The sequence below is a fragment of the Sander vitreus genome, unplaced genomic scaffold, assembly GCF_031162955.1.
Source record: "Sander vitreus isolate 19-12246 unplaced genomic scaffold, sanVit1 ctg309_0, whole genome shotgun sequence".
NCBI classification, from domain to species: Eukaryota; Metazoa; Chordata; class Actinopteri; order Perciformes; family Percidae; genus Sander; species Sander vitreus.
Window position 1 is genome coordinate 13,590 of NW_027595459.1, and position 23,911 is coordinate 37,500.

At 45.0% G+C, this 23,911-nt stretch overlaps 1 protein-coding gene across 1 annotated transcript in view; it reads right to left on the reverse strand.

Annotated features, from left to right (window-relative positions):
• Window positions 1–1,407: 1,407 nt before the first annotated feature.
• LOC144513651 (NACHT, LRR and PYD domains-containing protein 3-like) overlaps window positions 1,408–23,911 on the reverse strand; it is a 28,499-nt gene continuing 5,995 nt past the window's right edge. The window contains 20 exon segments of the mRNA XM_078244820.1: window positions 1,408–1,454; window positions 3,633–3,713; window positions 4,399–4,448; window positions 5,328–5,601; window positions 8,920–8,969; window positions 11,052–11,190; window positions 11,280–11,405; window positions 11,662–11,927; window positions 12,040–12,257; window positions 12,996–13,057; window positions 13,213–13,337; window positions 13,926–13,972; window positions 14,509–14,682; window positions 15,379–15,552; window positions 16,882–17,055; window positions 18,338–18,909; window positions 18,911–20,451; window positions 20,628–20,818; window positions 21,847–21,984; window positions 22,297–22,440. Of these exon segments, the coding sequence (XP_078100946.1) occupies window positions 3,690–3,713; window positions 4,399–4,448; window positions 5,328–5,601; window positions 8,920–8,969; window positions 11,052–11,190; window positions 11,280–11,405; window positions 11,662–11,927; window positions 12,040–12,257; window positions 12,996–13,057; window positions 13,213–13,337; window positions 13,926–13,972; window positions 14,509–14,682; window positions 15,379–15,552; window positions 16,882–17,055; window positions 18,338–18,909; window positions 18,911–20,451; window positions 20,628–20,818; window positions 21,847–21,984; window positions 22,297–22,430 (4,479 nt within the window). The 5' untranslated portion in view covers window positions 22,431–22,440 and the 3' untranslated portion in view covers window positions 1,408–1,454; window positions 3,633–3,689.

A 23,911-nucleotide genomic window follows, 5' to 3' on the forward strand; every position in this document is an offset into this window, starting at 1 on the left:
AAATGATAATGTATACTTATGAAGTATTATGTCCAGATCACTGAAAGATAAAACATAAGTACTGTAGGGTTGTTCCTTTTCTCTGGATACCGCTGAAGATTTGTGTCACCCCAAGAAAACATGTAAAAGACAAAATATGGTTCAGAGTAGGGATGCACCGAATCCAGAGTTTTGGGGTTGGGCTGAATCCTGAACCCCCTGGTTGAGGTTCTGCTGAATCCTGAACCCCCTGGTTGAGGTTCTGCTGAATCCTGAACCCCCTGGTTGAGGTTCTGCTGAGTCCTGAACCCCCTGGTTGAGGTTCTGCTGAATCCTGAACCCCCTGGTTGAGGTTCTGCTGAGTCCTGAACCCCCTGGTTGAGGTTCTGCTGAGTCCTCGTCCCGTCCTCAGTCCATGAACACAGTCAACACATTAATGAAGTAAACAGTGACTGTCCTTCCTTTGCCGTACCTGAAGTTGCTGCATTCTGGCTGCTGTCTGTAGATTCCTTCATGCTCAGCTCGTATTCTTCCAGATGTTTCATACCAGATGTTGTAACAGCGGTGATGTTGTGTATTGTTTAGGGTCCTCGCCACCACCAGACTAATCAGCATTGCAGATTGAACATGTAGCTGGACTTGAATGGCCTTCTTTTGACTGAAAGTACTGCCAAACAACCCTTTTTCTGCTCACCAGTTCCATTTCCACTTCCTCTCAGCCTGCTGCATTGAAGCTCCACCTACGTAAACACCTTCCTGTAATCAACGGCGCCGTCATTACGGCGACCAGCGTAGCGCGCGGAGTGACAGCGTAGGGTTCAGCAGAAACCCAACCCCGTCAGAAAGCCCAATATTCAGCCCAATCTGAAGCTGAATTTGGTGCATCCCTGATTCAGAGCCTGAAAAAGCCCCGCTGCATTCAGCAGCATCTGTTTGATGACATCAGAGGCTGTAGAGGATGAGGAACCAACCAGTATCTCTTTAACCAGCAGGTGTTCAATCTTCACTCAGAAATCTCTCTCTATTATATGCATCTTGTTTGTCTATCAGTGAAGTTCTGCCTCCACCTAGTGGCTGAAACTACAAATAAGTAATCATGTGTAACAGTCAGTTATTGGAGAGATTCCTCATCTCTCTCTACAGTTTGGTGCTTCAGATTAATCTCAGCTCTCTGGAAAGGACTGGATCCACCTCACAGAGAGCAGCGATCAGAACTGAGCTGGCTGCTCTTCCTTTTCTTCTCACCGTGTCCATCACGTCTCGGGCTTTGTCTGCTCTGCCTTGCGTTCTGACTGACTGCATTTTCTCAGCAGTTATAACACGACGCTCAAGGAGTTTATACAGAAGCTGGTTCAGAACTGGATCAGACACTCGCTTTACAAACTGTGTCCGAACTAGGAACAGCTTCTGGTCTTCTGGTGACTCACTGTCCTCTGGTGACTCACTGTCCTCTTTTGGGCCGGTGTCCATTTGACCTGAAAGATACCAATGGACAAAATAGTGTTTAATTAGTATGAGTAGGGATGTGCAATTAATCAAATTTTAATCACGATCCCCCAACGATCACAAAAATAATGTAAACGAGAAAAACAATTATTTTGCACGTTACTTTTTACAAGTAAAGCAAGTATTTTATCTTGTGTTCTGAGTGAGAAAACAAGTTCAAACAGGAAAGTTTTTATTTTTTATTTAACCTTTATTTATCCAGGTAAGTTGATTGAGAACAACTTCTCATTTGCAACAACGACCTGTCACATTCACACAGTTCCACATTCATACTGGAAGCTGCCCAGTACCACCACAGTCTGATCTGACCACATTCATACTGGAAGCTGCCCAGTACTACCACAGTCTGATCTGATCACATTCATACTGGAAGCTGCCCAGTACTACCACAGTCTGATCTGACCACATTCATACTGGAAGCTGCCCAGTACTACCACAGTCTGATCTGATCACATTCATACTGGAAGCTGCCCAGTACTACCACAGTCTGATCTGATCACATTCATACTGGAAGCTGCCCAGTACCACCACAGTCTGATCTGACCACATTCATACTGGAAGCTGTCCAGTACTACCACAGTCTGATCTGACCACATTCATACTGGAAGCTGCCCAGTACCACCACAGTCTGATCACATTCATACTGGAAGCTGCCCAGTACTACCACAGTCTGATCTGATCACATTCATACTGGAAGCTGCCCAGTACTACCACAGTCTGATCACATTCATACTGGAAGCTGCCCAGTACTACTCTAGGCCTGATCACATTCATACCTGGAAGCTGCCCAGTACCACCACAGTCTGATCCGATCACATTCATACTGGAAGCTGCCCAGTACTACCACAGTCTGATCTGACCACATTCATACTGGAAGCTGCCCAGTACTACCACAGTCTGATCTGATCACATTCATACTGGAAGCTGCCCAGTACTACCACAGTCTGATCTGCTGGCCACTGAGCAGCTCCACTGGAGCTGTTGGAGATTAAGGGCCTTGCTCAAGAGCACCTCAGTGGTGGTATGAAGGGAAATTTCATTGTTTAAGGTGTTTTCACTGTTAAAACTGTTTCACGGTTTCTTAAACTCTATAAATGCAACATCTTTCCAAAAGTCAATGAGTAATCATCTTAAATTATCGTGATTATGATTTCTTCCATAGTCGAGCAGCCCTAAGTATGTGTATATATGTAAATACGAAAAATATATTAATACATACGAAGCAGCCCCTGCGGTACGTTTCACCTAGATGTACAACATTTGGTTGGCATATCTATCACATCTAGACTCCTCTTGGCCTCTTGGAGCCATCCCTTAAACAGATTAGCATTTCCTTTGATGGCAAAGGCATGTCCTGTCCTACTCTGCCTCTGATTGGCTAATACTCGTTGCAGTCGTCGGTTGGATTGGTTAGGTTTAGGCACGAGGGGGGAGATTGGTCAGAATTGGGGTAATAATACCAGGGAAAGGGGCGCCTGGGTAAATGAGTTGGTTTATTCCTTGACGCAGAGGTCCAGGGTTTGAATCCGACCTGCGGGGGTTTCCTGCATGTCTTCCTCCACTCTCTCCCCTTTCATGTCTGTCCTGGTGATTAAAGGCAGAAATGCCCAAAATATATATATATATAAGAAAACCAAGGTAAGCTTATCAGAGGCTCCAACAGGACGTCAGCCATTTTCAATTGACTGTGCAACTTTAGAGTAATTTACATCCGATGTCCTTCATCAAACTCCTCCTAGAGGTTTTCCCTGATGATGACATTGTGTCTGTGCAATCTCAAGACCCGTTGTTGCCATGAAAGGTTGTGCACATTTTTTAAAAATTGTCAAGACATCAAAATAATTGGCGAGACATCAAATTTCCATGTCTCACCACAACAACAGAAAGTGGTTTGTAACTCCAGTTTACATTGTTCAAACATTAATTGCCCCACACTTCTTAAAATTGGGGCAGATGCCATTCCTTAAATCCTTAAATTCCTTGATTTGACACTGAAGTGCTCTCTGCATCAAACAATATGGATGATTTCTTTCTGTTTGCATGACTTTAAACAATAATCACACGTTCAGACAGCAGCTTGGGTCTCCTCACAGATCTGCTGATGAAGCTGCACATATACATCACGTTCTGCTCTTCCTGTCACTGACCTCTTGTTTCTGAGCTGCAGTAAATCCTCTGTCCTATACAATAATTCATCTGGTAGATCAGATCAGATCCATTATGATTTCCTGTAAGACAAATAGTTTGAACAACAATTTCTGGGCTTTAAACAGTGTTTCTCCAGTTTGACTTGACAACAATATTTAATCTGTTTGAAGGAATGATTCATGCAAAACAGCTATTTTGTATGTTTACATTTGTTTCTTTATTTATTGTTTATTTCATGTTAATGTTAATTAATGTTAACAGATAAGTTGCTTTTATCTGACACACAATCATATTCAAAGTAATCCCAAATAGGACTCTGCCGCGGCCGTGATGCCAGGCGAGGGGCACAGACTATGTTGTGGAATGAATGAATGTCGGAAACTATACATGTCTACGGCATAGACTGTATAAGACAGGTCTATGGTCAGAAATGTCGTGGTCGGAAAGATATAACGTTATTTGCTCTATGAAAGACATCAACAAAGACGAAAACTGAGGACATTTACTCAATAATCTTGTTTTATTTTAGTTAGTTTTGCAAACAGACATTACAGTTTTACTTAGTTACTTAGTTTTTTTTTGTAATGCCTCGTTTTTATTTTTATTTCAGTTAACGACAATGTTTTTTCCACCTAGTTTTCGTTATTTCGTTCGTTTTCGTTAACGATTATCAGACAGACAGACAGACTTCTGTTCTGAATATCCCATATATGTATTCATTCTGCAATTGAACAAGAAATAGCAGAAATAGGAGCGGTCTCTTACATCTTCTAGGTCCTTGGGCAATGCTGGTGTTGGGATTTTGGGTTTTGGAGCTGGAAGATAACCGGAGAAAAGACTGTTGTCAGTTTGTGTTCTCCTTTAAGCAGTAAAAACAAAAGAGAGACATTTATATATCATGGTTTTGTGATGCTGCCCCCTAGTTTTATATCAATCTGTGGATAAACAGTTTGTTCTGTATTTACACTGTATGTAGATGGAGAGCTGGTTTTAAAACAGCCAATCAGCTCGTTCAGAAGCAGTGAGGTCAGCGTTGTCTCACAGGAAGAGCAGCTACAGACGCTGAACAACAACAGTAGCTTCACGCTAAAGTCTCCTTCTGATCTAACTTACAAACATGAACAGTCCTGAACATTTACCGGGGAAAGGTTCACACACAAAACAGAGCAGATGCCATTTAGCCTGACGAGCCAGCCCCACATCCAGATGTTGGGTCAGGGAACTCACCATTGGCAGGACTCAATCCGAGGGGCGGGATCAACGGTTGTCTTTCAAATTCCCTCAGCACCAATAGGATTTGTTCATTTCTCAAAGAAAAGCTGAACTCCAAATCTTCCAGAGACCGCTGTTCACCAGCAGCAGCAGCAGCCATAAGCCCCGCCCACCCACTCTATACACGATGTGATTGGCCTGACTAGAGTTTGGCTTTTCCAGCTCGCAAGCCAACGGAGAGTTGCTAGACGCCCCTGGCTGCAGATTACATTTGCTGCCGCTAGGCTGGTCTAGATTTCTAGGCTAGATGCCATTCCTTAAATTCCTTAAAGTGCTCTCTGCATCAAACAATATGGATGATTTCTTTCTGTTTGCATGACTTTAAACAATAATCACACGTTCAGACAGCAGCTTGGGTCTCCTCACAGATCTGCTGATGAAGCTGCACATATACATCACGTTCTGCTCTTCCTGTCACTGACCTCTTGTTTCTGAGCTGCTGGCTGCCAATCTCTGCACCAGATCAATCCTTGGTATATCCTTTAAGATCCTTTTGGTCACATCCACAGCTCCAGGAAGTGTGAAGGTCTGGATCATCAGATCAACGGTCTTCATCCTGTCTGCATTCTCCAGCTTGCTCACTGGGATGGGTGTGTTTTTCACGTGTTCACTGTTCGTCAGGAACCACTTGAATTTCTTAAACTCCTCTTCTCTGACATCCTCCAGAATGGTCAACACATCTGCTGTCATAGTTAGCTGGTAAAATCAGAGAATATTGTGACCCTGAAGGAGAGTTATGTAACAGCCTGTCTGTCGGTATTTCTACTAAACGATGTTTCTGTTTTGACAAAGGTCCAGATTGAAGGAATGATTCATGCAAAACAGATATGTTGTATGTTTACATTTGTTTCTGTATTTATTGTTTATTTCATATTAATGTTTAATATGCTTGTTTTGTAAATGTATGCACCAACCACCCGTGGCAATAAACCCTGTCGCACACACACACACACACACACACACACACACACAGACTGACATAGAGACACACACACAGAGATACACATACACACACACACACACACACACGCACGCACACACACACACACACACACACACACACACAGACACACACACACACACACACACACACACACACAGAGTGACATAGAGACACACACACACACACACACATACACACACGCACGCACACACACACACACACACACACACACACACAGAGTGACATAGAGACACACACACACACACATACACACACACACACACGCACGCACACACACACACACACACACACACATACAGATGACACACACACACACACACACACACACACACACAGTGACATAGAGACACACACACACAGACACACAGAGATACACAGACACACACACACACACACACAGAGTGACATAGAGACACACACACACAGAGATACACACACACACACACACACACACACACAGTGACATAGAGACACACACACACACAGACACACATACACACACACACACACACACACACACAGAGTGACTTAGAGACACACACACACAGACACGGACACACAGAGATACACAGACACACACACACACAGAGTAAAACACACACACACACACACACACACAGAGTGACATAGAGACACACACACAGACATGGACACACAGAGATACACACACACACACACACACACACACACAGACACACACACACACACACACACAGAGTGACATAGAGACACACACACACACACACGCACACACACACACACACGCACAGACACGGACACACAGACACATCCATGTTCTGTTCAATACTGTTCTGAATATCCCATATATGTATTCATTCTGCAATTGAACAAGAAATAGCAGAAATAGGAGCGGTCTCTTACATCTTCTAGGTCCTTGGGCAATGCTGGTGGTGGGATTTTGGGTTTTGGAGCTGGAAGATAACCGGAGAAAAGACTGTTGTCAGTTTGTGTTCTCCTTTAAGCAGTAAAAACAAAAGAGAGACATTTATATATCATGGTTTTGTGATGCTGCCCCCTAGTTTTATATCAATCTGTGGATAAACAGTTTGTTCTGTATTTACACTGTATGTAGATGGAGAGCTGGTTTTAAAACAGCCAATCAGCTCGTTCAGAAGCAGTGAGGTCAGCGTTGTCTCACAGGAAGAGCAGCTACAGACGCTGAACAACAACAGTAGCTTCACGCTAAAGTCTCCTTCTGATCTAACTTACAAACATGAACATTTACCGGGGAAAGGTTCACTGCTAACATCAGTTTGCAGGCTAGATGGATGGTGAGGAAGAATAAGAGCAAGAAATGTCCTGGTAAGGAGGCAGTAGGGGTGCAAGATATATCGACTCAATATCGTTATCGCAATATCACGTCATGCAATATCACGTCATGCAATATTATATCGAAAGTTAAATCAACCACGATGGCGCCGCAGAATGGTGACACGGTGTGTTGGTTTGCTCTGTTTTGTTTTGTTTCTTGCGATGGTACCCGGAGCTCATTCACCAGTGAAGAGCTCGTGAACTTCAGGGGAACAACACCATCGGACTTATTTCACACTTTTCTTCTCCCTTCACTGGAAATTTTTGACATTCTGGTCAAAGGTGGGCTCACCTTTGATCACGCAGCGAGGCGCCGGAGGAGAGGGAAACGGGCCGGTGCGCTGGTGCGTCTCCGCCAGCGAGGATTACGCACGCCGTTCCCGGGAATATTCCTCTCAAACTGGAGGAATTACAACTGCTGTTGGGGGGAAACAGGGACTTTTCTTCATCTGCTGTTTTGTGCTTCACGGAGACGTGGCTCTGTGGGTTAATACCGGACTCTGCGCTGCAGCTGGCAGGCTTCCAGCTCTACAGAGCGGACAGAGACACGGACCTCTCCGGCAAAACTAAAGGTGGAGGAATCTGTTTCTACATCAACAGCGGCTGGTGCAACGATGTGACAGTGATCCAGCAGCATTGTTCTCCTGACCTGGAACCTTTCATCATAAACTGTAAGCCTTTTTATTCACCCTGTGAGTTCCATTCATTCATTCTGGTCGGTGTTTACATCCCGCCGCAGGCCAACGTGCAGGTCGCACAGCGTATGCTCGCCGACCAGATACTGTGCGTGGAGCGGACCAACCCGGACTCCCTAGTTATTGTCCTTGGTGACTTTAATAAAGGGAACCTCACTCATGAACTCCCTAAATATAGACAGCATATTAAATGCCCGACCAGAGAGGAGAACATTCTGGATCACTGTTACACCACAGTCAGGGATGCTTATCACGCCGTCCCTCCCGTGCTGCACTTGGGACACTCTGACCACGTCATGGTTCACCTGATCCCCGCCTACAGGCAGAAACTAAAGCTCTGCAAACCTGTAGTGAGGACATCAAGGAAGTGGACCAGTGTAGGCTGTGGAGGATCTCCAGTCGTGTTTGGACTCCACTGACTGGGATGTGTTCAGGACTGCTACCAACAGTCTGGATGAGTACACAGAGGCTGTGATGACATAGAGACACACACACACAGACACACACGAGATACACAGACACACACACACACACACACAGAGTGACATAGAGACACACACACACAGAGACACACACACACACACACACACACACACACAGTGACATAGAGACACACACACACACAGACACACATACACACACACACACACACACACACACACACAGAGTGACTTAGAGCACACACACACAGACACGGACACACGAGATACACAGACACACACACACACAGAGTAAAACACACACACACACACACACACACAGAGTGACATAGAGACACACACAGACATGGACACACAGAGATACACACCACACACACACACACACACACACAGACACACACACACACACACACACAGAGTGACATAGAGACACACACACACACACACACACACACACACACACACACACACACACACACACACATACACATCCATGTTCTGTTCAATACTGTTCTGAATATCCCATATATGTATTCATTCTGCAATTGACCAAGAAATAGCAGAAATAGGAGCGGTCTCTTACATCTTCTAGGTCCTTGGGCAATGCTGGTGGTGGGATTTTGGGTTTTGGAGCTGGAAGATAACCGGAGAAAAGACTGTTGTCAGTTTGTGTTCTCCTTTAAGCAGTAAAAACAAAAAGAGAGACATTTATATATCATGGTTTTGTGATGCTGCCCCCTAGTTTTATATCAATCTGTGGATAAACAGTTTGTTCTGTATTTACACTGTATGTAGATGGAGAGCTGGTTTTAAAACAGCCAATCAGCTCGTTCAGAAGCAGTGAGGTCAGCGTTGTCTCACAGGAAGAGCAGCTACAGACGCTGAACAACAACAGTAGCTTCACGCTAAAGTCTCCTTCTGATCTAACTTACAAACATGAACATTTACCGGGGAAAGGTTCACTGCTAACATCAGTTTGCAGGCTAGATGGATGGTGAGGAAGAATAAGAGCAAGAAATGTCCTGGTAAGGAGGCAGTAGGGGTGCAAGATATATCGACTCAATATCGTTATCGCAATATCACGTCATGCAATATTATATCGAAAGTTAAATCAACCACGATGGCGCCGCAGAATGGTGACACGGTGTGTTGGTTTGCTCTGTTTTGTTTTGTTTCTTGCGATGGTACCCGGAGCTCATTCACCAGTGAAGAGCTCGTGAACTTCAGGGGAACAACACCATCGGACTTATTTCACACTTTTCTTCTCCCTTCACTGGAAATTTTGGACATTCTGGTCAAAGGTGGGCTCACCTTTGATCACGCAGCGAGGCGCCGGAGGAGAGGGAAACGGGCCGGTGCGCTGGTGCGTCTCCGCCAGCGAGGATTACGCACGCCGTTCCCGGGAATATTCCTCTCAAACTGGAGGAATTACAACTGCTGTTGGGGGGAAACAGGGACTTTTCTTCATCTGCTGTTTGGTGCTTCACGGAGACGTGGCTCTGTGGGTTAATACCGGACTCTGCGCTGCAGCTGGCTTCCAGCTCTACAGAGCAGACAGAGACACGGACCTCTCCGGCAAAACTAAAGGTGGAGGAATCTGTTTCTACATCAACAGCGGCTGGTGCAACGACGTGACAGTGATCCAGCAGCATTGTTCTCCTGACCTGGAATCTTTCATCATAAACTGTAAGCCTTTTTATTCACCCTGTGAGTTCCATTCATTCATTCTGGTCGGTGTTAACATCCCGCCGCAGGCCAACGTGCAGGATGCACAGCGCATGCTCGCCGACTAGATACTGTGCGTGGAGCGGACCAACCCGGACTCCCTAGTTATTGTCCTTGGTGACTTTAACAAAGGGAACCTCACTCATGAACTCCCTAAATATAGACAGCATATTAAATGCCCGACCAGAGAGGAGAACATTCTGGATCACTGTTACACCATAGTCAGGGATGCTTATCACGCCGTCCTCCGTGCTGCACTTAGACACTCTGACCACGTCATGGTTCACCTGATCCCCGCCTACAGGCAGAAACTAAAGCTCTGCAAACCTGTAGTGAGGACATCAAGGAAGTGGACCAGTGAGGCTGTGGAGGATCTCCAGTCGTGTTTGGACTCCACTGACTGGGATGTGTTCAGGACTGCTACCAACAGTCTGGATGAGTACACAGAGGCTGTGACGTCATACATCAGCTTCTGTGAGGACTGTCACAACAATTTTCAACAATGACAAACCCTGGTTCACAGCCAAACTCAGAAGGTTAAGGCTGACTAAGGAAGAGGCGTTCAGGACTGGGGACAAAGACAGATTTAAAGAGTCCACTGCCTTGCTAAAGTACAAGTTTTCGCTGTTTCCTGTTCTCTTTATTTATTTTATACTGTCCAACCAGTAGAACATGTCCTGTTCTACAGACGTAGTCCTTATTTATATATTCATGTTGTAGCGGTCCAATATGACTGTCAGTTGAAATAAACCTTGTGTTATATTGCAATATTCATAATCGATATCGATAAAAGGAAACTTTTTTTTAACTTTAGGGAACAAATGGAGCTATGTCACGTTGTGCATCACGTGGTAACCTTCAGGAAGTGAAGTCACGTCTGATTTTAACTACAGATGCCCCAATCGCACTATTAGCCGCCGATACCGATTGTCTTCATAACTATATAAAACTCTATTGTCTTCTGTTGTATCAGGTGGATCAAGACTTTACCAATCAGTTCCAGGTCATGCTCCCAGACGCTCTGGCCTTCGTCTTGGATTCTTAAAGTTACTTCTGGTGTGTTTATAGGCAGGCGGATCTCAAACGTTGGGTGGTAGTTTGGTCCAAACTCCAGGTCAAAATCTGCTTTCTGAGAAACCAAAGTGTGAGTATCTCCAAAGTTAACTAAAGGATGAATCGTTACAGCACTAACAAAGACTTTTATTTTGAAATACTCACGTCCGGCTGTATTTTAACGGCCTGAGGGCATTGTACAGTGTAACTTTGATCTTTGATGAGTTTACATTTGGAAGGAACCTGGATGTTCCTAGATTGTTGTTGTTGTTGTTGTTGTTGTGTGCTCACCTAAAGACACATCAGAACATTTTAACTTTTAAAATGAAGTACACACTACTCATCAAATGTGTCAAACATTCAGTGAGGACAGTTAAGAGTGGCAGACTGAGCACCAGTTTGAACAGACTGGGGTGTGTTTGCCACCCTGGCCTCCACAAGGACATTGATTCATATGCCTCCTAGGTTCTGGACAACACCAACAGCACTACAAACATGGTCACTGGTGTTTCAGACAGGCTTTAAACATTGTAACATGCAGCTTTACCGTGCTCAGAGGAATGTTTCTTGGCAGGAGAAACACATTGAGGTTTTGCCTCTGTGTTGTTGGGTTTGGTTGTCGGAGAAACAGCAGAACTTGGCCGCTGACAGGTTTCATCCACAACCTTTTAACGACATCCCAGATCAGGCCAAGGACAGAGAGGTGGGGGACATTTACAACCACATGAGTGTCAGTAATCTCCAGCGGCTCGAGGATGCTCATCCCATCATCAGTGATGTGGACGACAGACAACAGGCCATCAGGCAGTGGAGCTGTGGAAACACAGAGCTGGTAAACTTTGGTTTTATGGATAATTATTGTATTGCAGCAGTGTTACTAGTTTCACTACTACTAACTAGCAGCTCTATTAAACTCATCTCTTACCATCTATGATTTCACAGTGTGGAAAGTGGAGCTGATAGACAGCAGCCTCCTCTGAACACTTGATGTCGTACAGCGGCCCTGCAGCCATCTTGCCGACTGATTGGAGGAGGCTCTCATCCCATTGGACAGTGTTGTACAGCAGCTCCGCCTCCTGAGTCATAACAAACACTAGTCCAGTCAAAGCACACTGGAACACACCTGGACCAGGACACCGGAACCTGTAGGATGTAGGTGATTGATCAGGCGTTGTGACCTCAAACTGAACGTCGCACAAAAACTGATCCGTCAGATATTCAGAAATGTGATTGCTGCATTGCTTAAAATGTTGGGGATCAAACTGACTTTCTGAAAAAAAAGAGTGAGAAGCAGCAGCTGCAGGAGTGTTAATCATATGCATGTTTAAAGTGAAGTATAGGAACTGAAAGGAGTTGAAGTGATAGGTGAAGAGTGTGTGGAGGAGTTTCTGAAGCTGTTAGCCCATATGACATGCAGTTCTGATGGATTATCCAAACGCCTTAAGAATGAAATGAGATAAACTGAACTGAAATGGTTTCTGCTAAAGTCCAAACGGTCTCCTAAGCCCCTCCCCCCACAAGGGAGAGCTGTGCACGATAGAGCGCGTGTGAAGAGGGGGAAGAGGATGAAACCTATTTGCAGCTCGTGTGCGGGGAAGGGGGAGATAGACGCTATGAAATGTGTGTGCCTGAGCAGTGATTGACACGCAGTTAGACACCCCCCCCTGGCCCTGATTGGTGCATCTGAACAGGGAGCGGTGGGTTTCTGCCTCTCTCTCTCCAGGCTGTAGGTGGAGCCAGAGGAGCTGATTATTTTAATGACCTGCTTCCTGTAGTTCTACTGGAACATCGGGTCAGTTTCAGCAGATATGACAGACAGGTAGATTAATAAGTCTCACCTACTGCACCTTTAAGGTAATCAGCTTTTTATAATTTGGTTACCTGTATGAAGTCTTTCCAGGTTCAGTCAGCAGTTTAGGTGTGAAATGTAACATTTCCTGAGACTGAAAAAGGAACAAAAAGAGTTGATTAGAAATCATTGAAATGCACCCCCCCCCAACTCTCTCAGTACTAAGAAAGGTTTAATGTAAGGACAACTGGACTTGGTTAAAGGTGCTCCCAAGACGATGTGTCTTGAATGTAAAAGTGAAACACTGACATTTGTATTGGGAGCCTCTCCACCCACAAACTGCTGCTGCTTCAACTTCTCTGGATCATCATGACACAGCTGATCCTCTCTTCTGTCCTCAGACACAGCGAGGTTTGTCTTTGACGTGGACGGATCTGGTGGGGGATTAAGATGTCAAACTCTATTTTGGACATTCTGGTGACCCAACATTCCTATACCGTTAAAGGAACGTCCCATTCAAGGTGACCACAGCCCTTTGTAGCATGGCTTTCCTCCCATGTTTTCTGTTGGTATCTACTGAAAAACCTCCAATAAAGTCAGAATGTAGAAACAGATCCTGTTTGAGTCTTTCACTCAATTATCTTTGTTCTGCCGGAGCTGCCTCCCATTGGTTGACAAAACGTCACATGATCTTGCAAACCATCATGTGAATTAGCAATGTGGACGCTACAATCGAAGCTAACGGCAGCAATGACCGAAAAATTGATAAATTATGGACATCAAGTGGATAAATCTTGTGGATTGGAATTATTCCCGAAAAAAGGCACAAGTTCCCGGCTGCATAGAAATCCTCCTGTAAAGGCTAGAAAGACACCAAAGACACCACCGTGAAGCTGGGAGTGTTAGCTTTTAGCTGCATTAAACGGTATGTTTCTACTCATTGTTAGTATAAAGTTATGAAGTTATGAATCAGAGGTGCCATTTTTTATCGTATACGATAACAAGCGGGAATATTTACTCACGTCCTTCATGTATGTCAGGTGCAGCCTTGTATTCTCTGCCATCCACCCTGAAAAGAAAAACACAAATACAACAGTTATTTTATGAGAAGAGTTAAAACATTCAGATTCAGTTAATGGCACTGGTGATTCCACATAACCATGGTCACACCATGTTTGCCATCTACTCAACCTGGATTTTTACATTCCCATGAAACAAGGAGTAAACAGGAATGGTGGGCTCTAATAATGGCCAATCACATCAACCCATTTCATCCATTTTAAGGGTCCAAACAGCATAAGACAAGACTCCAGGCTTCTCTGGAGGCAAAGTGTCCCGCAGCAAAGATATATTAATATTTAAACCATAAATATCAGCCTCATGTCACCACAGCTAAAATAAAACCATCCACATTTTCCTCCAAAGAACACCACGTCTCTTTTGTTACTGCAGACATAAATGAATACAAGAAACATGAAAATATGAACAAAAGCAAATTTACAATGTTGGATGTAAATGGATGTAAGTTTTGTTTGCACATAAATTAGGTTTAATTGTTAATTAAACATAACAGATCTATAACAGTAACAGAGTCAGGGAACTGACCTCAGAGTTTCCAGTTCAAAGCTTGGACTCTCCAGAAAGTCACACAGCAGCTTCACTCCTGAATCCTGAAGCTTGTTGTCTCTCAGGTCCAGCACTCTCATATGGGAGGGGTTGGACTTCAGAGCTGAGGCCAGATTAGCACAGCTGATCTCTGACAAACTGCACCACCTCAATCTGAATAAAGAATAAATAAAGTAGATAAAATCTATTTAAAATCAAATCAGATATGTCCAGGATTTCATTGTGTAACTCAACATTACTGTGTCCTAATCAATTACTAGCTCTTTCCTGAGTAGAGAAGAGTAGATTGACACTGTTATTGTTATACTATTATTGATTCCATCCCAAGCCCCAGGTTCCCAGCTTCCATCTGAAGCCCCAGGTTCCCAGCTTCAAACCTAATCCCAAACCCCAGGTTCCCAGCTTCCATCCTCAGCCCAAGCCTTAGCCCCATGTTCCCAGCTTCCATCCCAAATTCTTGGTGAACTTTTGAAAGCTGTTGCTGTAGATATATGCTAAAGCCAGAGGCTGACTGCGGTCAACACGTAAAAGTGTGCACAGAGATGAGGAGCTATTTACTGTTCTTCTGTGCTGGTAGGTATTCTTCTTTTTTGGCATTTAATGGCAGACTAGAATCTTGTAGGATATCTTTATGCTGCCCCCGTTAAGTCTGCAAAAATGTTATCCCCTGTACCTACGTTACCTGTGGTACTTTAGGAAAACAAGTACCGTCACAATTTCAGAATTTTGGCATTGACTTGGTACAGATGTATTGGTTCTTGTGACATCTCTAGTATGTATATAAATTAGGTTACATTTTTAGTTAAACATATGAGATCTATTATAATGACAGAGAGTCAGTGAACTGACCTTAGAGTCTTCAGTCCACAGTCTGGACTCTTCAGAAAATCACACAGCAGCTTCAATCCTGAATCCTGTAGCTCGTTGTCACTCAGGTCCAGCTCCCTCAGATGGGAGGGGTTAGACATCAGCGCTGAGGCCAGGGAAGCACAGCTAATCTCTGACAAACCACAGCCCCACAATCTGCATAAAGAATAAATTAAGTAGCTATTAATCCATTCATAATCCAATTATATGTGTGGCTCAACATTACTATGTTATAATCAATGAGTTTTTGAACTCATCCAGAACTCCATTCTGGGCAAATCTGGTAAAGACTTCGGGAGGAAAGGTGCTGTGAAAGGAAAGGGTACAACAACACATAGCATCATAAACCCCCTGTGCTCATAAGAGGAGGATTTCATCAGTGTGTAATCATTTATTTAAGCAAAAGCCCATGACAGGCTGTGGTATGGTGTGATTATATTACGGTTTAGGGGCATTATTTGTCCCAATGCAAAGCGGAGGGACACTAAATAACAGTAACTTGGTTTGAATCCTGGTTGGCAAACAGTAAATAGGTGTGTAAAGTTGGTGAGGCCCTGTCCACAGTTATGGAGGTCACATGTGGGGTACCAAAGGGCTCCAACTTCAGACCATTGTTGTTTTTAAAATGATGCTTTACGCAGATGATTCTACCTTATTTGTATCCACTGGAAAAGATACGAACTGTCTCTGTTAAGAGACTGGTTGATTGTCTTTACATCTGGGAGTCCTTTTATTTGGCACTAAACACTTCTCTCTAAGCTCAACAGAAGAACATTTTATCTTATGTGTTTCATTACACTTGTTTTTTCTTTTAAATGTGAAGAAACGCCTCATTAATGCAGTGTCATTTAGACTATGCCTGCACCACATTGTGTAGTGGACTCACAAAAGGCTGTAAAACAAAGGTAGTAGGTAGCCAAGAATAATGTAAATCAGATATATATGCAATGCTCCTCCCAGTACACATATAGGACATGTAAAAATGAAGCAAGTTAGATTATCAGAACATATTAAGTGTCAATTGACATGGTTGGAAGTCAACTTCCAGTAATTGCAACACAAAAGCAAGCATTGTGTCATGCAATATTCTTTGTGTTAAAGGTAAAATAGCAAAAAGCTTATTTTTCTATGCTGGGATCTCTTTATGGAACAACCTACACCTGCATATTTAACAAAGCCAAACAAAGGCAATTTTTAAATCAAACGTTAAAGCGGCTTTGTGAGGATTGTTGATAGTTCACCTTTATGGGAGGGAGTTTGAACCATGGGCATGGAGTTGCAAGCGGGATTAATACATTCATATTGTAATTTGTCTGTTTCCATCAATTTGTATGTTTCCATTTATTGTGCTTGTTGTTTCCATCGAGTTTTTAGGGAAGCTTTTAAGTGGTATACTCTAGGATTTTGTCATGATAGTCCTTTGAGTTGCTGTGGTAATGCTTTATGTGGTATATACACTACATAATCAACAGTCAGTAAACTGACCTCAGAGTCTCCAGTCTACAGTGTGGACTTTGCAGTCCAGCAGATAGAAGCTTTACTGCTGAATCCTGCAGCTTATTGAGACTCAGGTCCAGGTCTGTCAGATGGGAGGGGTTGGACTTCAGAGCTGAGGCCACAACTTCACAGTGAGTCTCTGAGAGATGACAGCCAGGTAGTCTGTGAGAACACAAATATTACAAAATATGTTATTATTTAGGACACTTCATGCTTCATGCATTTGATGTTGAACAGAATAGGTTTACATGGTTTAATTTTCAAAAAACACCATATTTTAGTTGTACTGCTCATTGCTGCAGCTCCTCTTTTCACCCTGTGTTCAGGTCTCTGTTTTAGCTACAGAGTGAGACCTCTCACTGCTGGAACATCTTTGTTGGCAGTCGCACATGCTCAGTAGCTAGGTAAGGACTACATGCTCAGTAGCTAGGTAAGGACTACACGCTCAGTAGCTAGGTAAGGACTACACGCTCAGTAGCTAGGTAAGGACTACATGCTCAGTAGGCAGGTAAGGACTACATGCTCAGTAGCTAGGTAAGGACTACATGCTCAGTATGCAGGTAAGGACTACACGCTCAGTAGCTAGGTAAGGACTACACGCTCAGTAGCTAGGTAAGGACTACATGCTCAGTAGCTAGGTAAGGACTACATGCTCAGTAGCTAGGTAAGGACTACACGCTCAGTAGCTAGGTAAGGACTACACGCTCAGTAGCTAGGTAAGGACTACACGCTCAGTAGCTAGTGAGGGACTACACGCTCAGTAGCTAGGTAAGGACTACACGCTCAGTAGCTAGGTAAGGACTACACGCTCAGTAGCTAGGTAAGGACTACACGCTCAGTAGCTAGGTAAGGACTACATGCTCAGTAGCTAGGTAAGGACTACATGCTCAGTAGCTAGGTAAGGACTACATGAGCTAGCTAGCTGTTTCTCCAACTTCAGTAGTACAAGGCAGGATTAGCCAGGAGACTTCTTCTAAATGAGGGCGCACTTCCAACTTTGTGTGAATACCTGCAGAACAGGGACATGGAAGTAGTTCTATACAATTTATTTAGTAGATTAGGGTGAATTTGTGTGTGTTGTAGCAGTGTTTTGCCATTGAGAACGAGCTAGCATTCTAGCGCTAGCATGCTAACGGTTAGCCCCCTCGTCTCGGCTAGTTACGTAGAAAGCCGTGCAGATTTTGAACAGCTCACCCTGGATGTTTTTTCTAAATTTGGATGCATGTGGAAGCACCAGAGACACAAAATAACTCCCCAAATCCCAGAAAAAGCTTTTTTTCATAATATGGGCACTTTAACCCTGCACACGATCTTTCCATAACCCTAACTAAGTGGTTTTACCCTGCAACAAGAGACTGTGTTGCTAAAACAGCTCAATAACATTTGTGAAGAACTGAACTACTAATCTATACTGATTTATAAAAGTTATAAAATCTGGACTTACCGAGCCTTTCTGCAGTTCCTCACAGCTGGAATCAGTCTCTGTCGTCCCTCCCGTGATGTTTTGTACTGACTCAGGTCCAACACATCCAGAACCTCCTCTGACATCTGCAGCATGTAGGCCAGAGCTGAGCAGTGGATCACAGAGAGTTCCGTCTTTGATCTGTTCTCTGACTTCAGGAACTCTTGGATCTCCTGATGGACTGAGTGGTCGTTCATCTCCGTCAGACAGTGGAAGATGTTGATGCTTCTGTCAGGAGAGATCTTTTTACTGTTCATCTCCTTCAGGTTGTTGATGGCTCTCTGGATGATTTCTGGACTGTTGTCTGTCTGACCCAGCAGGCCTCCTAAGAGTCCCTGGTTGGACTCCAGAGAGAGGCCATGAAGGAAGCGGACAAACAGGTCCAGGTGGCCATTTTCACTCCTCAGGGATTTATCCATGGCTCTCTTCAGGAAGACATCCAGGTATGGGTAATGGTCATTGTCCCTGTCATCATCAACACCATCATCTTTATCCATGGGTGGGGAATGGGCATTGTCCCTGTCATCATCAACACCATCATCTTTATCCACGGGGTGGGGAATGGTCATTGTCCCTGTCATCATCACCACCATCATCATCTTCATCCACGGACTGGGAATGTTCTATGTCCCTGTCATCATCAACACCATCATCTTTATCCACGGGGAGGGAATGGTCATTGTCCCTGTCATCATCACCACCATCATCATCTTCATCCACGGACTGGGAATGTTCTATGTCCCTGTCATCATCATCTTCATCCAGAGATAAATCAATGTTCTTGTATTTCCAGTCTTCTCCCAGGAAGTCCTCCAGTACCTGTGTGTTCCTGTTGGTGTAACAGTGGAACAGGTAGACTGCAGCCAGAAACTCCTGAACGCTCAGATGAACAAAGCAGTAGACTGTTTTCTGGAAGATCACACTCTCTGTTTTGAAGATCTCTGAACAAACTCCTGAGTACACCGAGGCCTCTCTGACATCCAGACCACAGCGCTCCAGGTCTTCTTGGTAGAACATGATGTTTCCTTTCTGCAGCTCCTCAAACGCCAGCCTCCCCAGCTTCAGAAGAACTTCCCTGTCAGCCTCCGTCAGCTCCTGTGGACTCGTCTCATGTCCCTCAGCATACTTGAGCTTCTTCCTCTTTGTCTGAACCAGCAGGAAGTGTGAGTACATGTCAGTCAGGGTCTTGGGCAGCTCTCCTCTCTGGTCTGTAGTCAACATGTGGTCCAGAACTGTAGCAGTGATCCAGCAGAAGACTGGGATCAGACACATGATGTGGAGGCTCCTGGATGTCTTGATGTGGGAGATGATTCTGCTGGACAGCTCTTCATCACTGACTCTCTTCCTGAAGTACTCCTCCTTCTGGTCGTCAGTGAAGCCTCGTACTTCTGTTACCCTGTCAACACACGCAGGAGGGATCTGATTGGCTGCTGCAGGTCGGGAAGTTATCCAGACGAGAGCCGAGGGAAGCAGTTTCCCCTGGATGAGGTTTGTCAACAGCACGTTGACTGATGACTTCTGTGTGACATCAGAAACAACCTTGATCTTGTTGAAATCCAGTGAAAGTCTGCTTTCATCCAGGCCGTCAAAGATGAAGAGGACTTTAGAGCCAGCAAGCTGCTCTGCTTTGAGCTTCTGTAATGATGAATAGAAAACACGGAGCAGCTCCAGAAGACTGTACTGCTCATCTTTGATCAAGTTCAGCTCCCTGAAGGAAAGAGGAATCACCAGATCAACATCTTGGTTTTCCAAACCCTCGGCCCAGTCCAGACAGAACTTCTGCACTGAGAAGGTTTTTCCAACGCCAGCGACGCCGCTCGTCAAAACGACTCTGATGTGTTTCTGTTTGTCAGGTGAGGCTTTAAAGATGTCTCTGCACTTGATTGGAGAGTCATGGAGGGTCTCCATCTTGGAAGATGTCTCGAGCTGCCTCACCTCATGTTGGGTATTAACGTCTTCACTCAGTTCGTCTGTCATGTAGAGGGCAATGTAGATCCTGTTGAGGGGGGTTCCACTTCCTGTTTCATCGGCTCCCTCAGTTACACGTTCATATATCCCCTTCACAAGGAGCTTATGCTCATGTTTAACAGCGTACACTGTGAGAAAATACAAAAAGTCTATTCATTAATAGTGTTAGTTTTCCTTATCTGAATGAATATAACAATTTAAAAGGAATGAAAATGAAAGACTTATAGTTCTTAAAATGTAATGACTGTTGCAACACATGAAGAATCCTGTTTTCAGACATCATCAGACAGATGTATAGTCTTACTTGTTCTGGATCTTTCTCCACACAGGGGACAGCAGGAGTCTCCTGATGAAGCAGACTTGTCCCAGTATGAGGTGATGCACTGTCTGCAGAACCAGTGTCCACAGCTGGTAGAGACTGGATCCTTCAGGACGTCCTGACACAAAGCACAGCAGGATGGCTGCTCCTCCTCAGATACATAAGTCCTCTTCTCTCTGTGGACACAAAGACATTTATTTTAAAATTAAAAACCTTAAAAAAGTTATTGTAACAAAACATTATACCAACAATGTCTAGATGATCATAGAGCAGAAAGCCGCCACCTGCTGTTTTGGTTCAGGAATTGCAAAATGTCAGGATGAAAAGGGACTATAGATCAAGTGGTGTGGTTATCAATACATACTCTCTCGGGCAATCACATCACTGTTTGAAGCCATAGACTGTTCAAAATATGGATGTAGTCTTCGTGTTGTCACCCATAGGTTTCTGAAGAGCCAAAATGAAGCTCAAAGTGGGCAGCTCCCAGTGGCTCTGTAGGCCAATTAAAAAATGGGCAAAAAGGTGGAGCATGGATGGAGCTGAGGTGGGCTGAATGAAGACTACAGCCTACAGTCTTGGGGGCAAGTGTCTGCGAAACTGAAGAATGGGGGAATGGGCAGGGGTGGAGCAGAAGACGTCAGGCGGACGGCCTGAGGGGCAGGGTAGAGGGCCGGGCTGAAGGCCCCAGGCAGACGGGCGAAGCACCTATGGTGGATGATCAGGAAGTCACAGATGTAGGTGAAATAGCTCACAACTTGGGACATCAGAGGCTCTGGAACCTGTGGGAATGGGACTCATGCTCAATGTTAGGTGATGGCATCACATCTCACGTTCTCTAGGAACAACTTCAGCACACTGCAGGTCTCGTAGATCAGACTGGAGATGCAGGTTTGGTGATCACCGGGATGTTATCACAGAGCACTTTAGGCTTTCTGCTAACGTGACTGCTGCATCGCTTCCTGATTTCCCAAACTACGGAGCAGCCCAAGGCCAAAATCACAGAACGCATGTGCATTTAGCAAATAAATGAGTGCCTTTAAAAGAAATTTGGGTTAACTTATTTTTATCATGTTCATTTGGACACCCCTTATTGTGAAGTAGATTTTAATAAAATCACAGATTTCATATTGTAGAAAAAAAGCTATTGAACGTTAACCGTCCTCATATCCAATGTGTTAAGCTTACAGTAAAAACTGTCTCTTACTTTGTGTCTGAGGGTCCAGGTTGATCACTGGACTTCAGAGGTTCGTCTTTGGACCGGTCACTCTTCATAGACTGACAGCCGGATACTCCAGACTCTGCTTCGTCCTCCTCTTCGTCTACATCACTTATCTTCTGATGTCTGAGAGGAGACAAGCACACAATGACCATCGTGGTAATATGAAGGTTTCACTTTGTGTCCAGGAACGTTTGATTTGATAAAATGTTTCAATTATAATAGGTTTTAATCATCCAGCCTTACATAATAAAACAGCAATGTAGTTATGTTTAATATTTTCATTAACGCGTCATACTGTTTCTCTATGACTTATTGTTGTCCTCTCTCCATTCATTGTCGGTTTACTTTTTTTATGAACATGCAGGAACAAGAAGAGGATGTAAACCATTTGGTTTATACAAAACCAAAATACAATATGTAGAAACAGTCTCTTACTTTGTGTCTGAGGGTCCAGGTTCATTACTAGGCTCTGGAGGATCCTCTTTGGACCGGCCCCTCTTCATAGACATACTGTACACTCCAGACTCTGATGCGTCCTCCCCTTCCTTCTCTTCCTCCACATCACTCATTTCCTCGCGTCTGAGAGGAGACACACACAATAAACATTATTTATATTGTTTAAACACTCTCTTAATGTCTATAAACCCTCAGGGTCGCCCAGAATGCACCTGAACACACCTCCCTGTAAGACCAGCACGCCCAGAATGCACCTGAACACACCTCCCTGTAAGACCAGCACGCCCAGAATGCACCTGAACACACCTCCCTGTAACACCAGCACGCCCAGAATGCACCTGAACACACCTCCCTGTAAGACCAGCACGCCCAGAATGCACCTGAACACACCTCCCTGTAAGACCAGCACGCCCAGAATGCACCTGAACACACCTCCCTGTAAGACCAGCACGCCCAGAATGCACCTGAACACACCTCCCTGTAAGACCAGCACGCCCAGAATGCACCTGAACACACCTCCCTGTAAGACCAGCACGCCCAGAATGCACCTGAACACACCTCCCTGTAAGACCAGCACGCCCAGAATGCACCTGAACACACCTCCCTGTAAGACCAGCACGCCCAGAATGCACCTGAACACACCTCCCTGTAAGACCAGCACGCCCAGAATGCACCTGAACACACCTCCCTGTAAGACCAGCACGCCCAGAATGCACCTGAACACACCTCCCTGTAAGACCAGCACGCCCAGAATGCACCTGAACACACCTCCCTGTAAGACCAGCACGCCCAGAATGCACCTGAACACACCTCCCTGTAAGACCAGCACGCCCAGAATGCACCTGAACACACCTCCCTGTAAGACCAGCACGCCCAGAATGCACCTGAACACACCTCCCTGTAAGACCAGCACGCCCAGAATGCACCTGAACACACCTCCCTGTAAGACCAGCACGCCCAGAATGCACCTGAACACACCTCCCTGTAAGACCAGCACGCCCAGAATGCACCTGAACACACCTCCCTGTAAGACCAGCACGCCCAGAATGCACCTGAACACACCTCCTGTAAGACCAGCACGCCCAGAATGCACCTGAACACACCTCCCTGTAAGACCAGCACGCCCAGAATGCACCTGAACACACCTCCCTGTAAGACCAGCACGCCCAGAATGCACCTGAACACACCTCCCTGTAAGACCAGCACGCCCAGAATGCACCTGAACACACCTCCCTGTAAGACCAGCACGCCCAGAATGCACCTGAACACACCTCCCTGTAAGACCAGCACGCCCAGAATGCACCTGAACACACCTCCCTGTAAGACCAGCACGCCCAGAATGCACCTGAACACACCTCCCTGTAAGACCAGCACGCCCAGAATGCACCTGAACACACCTCCCTGTAAGACCAGCACGCCCAGAATGCACCTGAACACCTGACACACCTCCCTGTAAGACCAGCACGCCCAGAATGCACCTGAACACACCTCCCTGTAAGACCAGCACGCCCAGAATGCACCTGAACACACCTCCCTGTAAGACCAGCACGCCCAGAATGCACCTGAACACACCTCCCTGTAAGACCAGCACGCC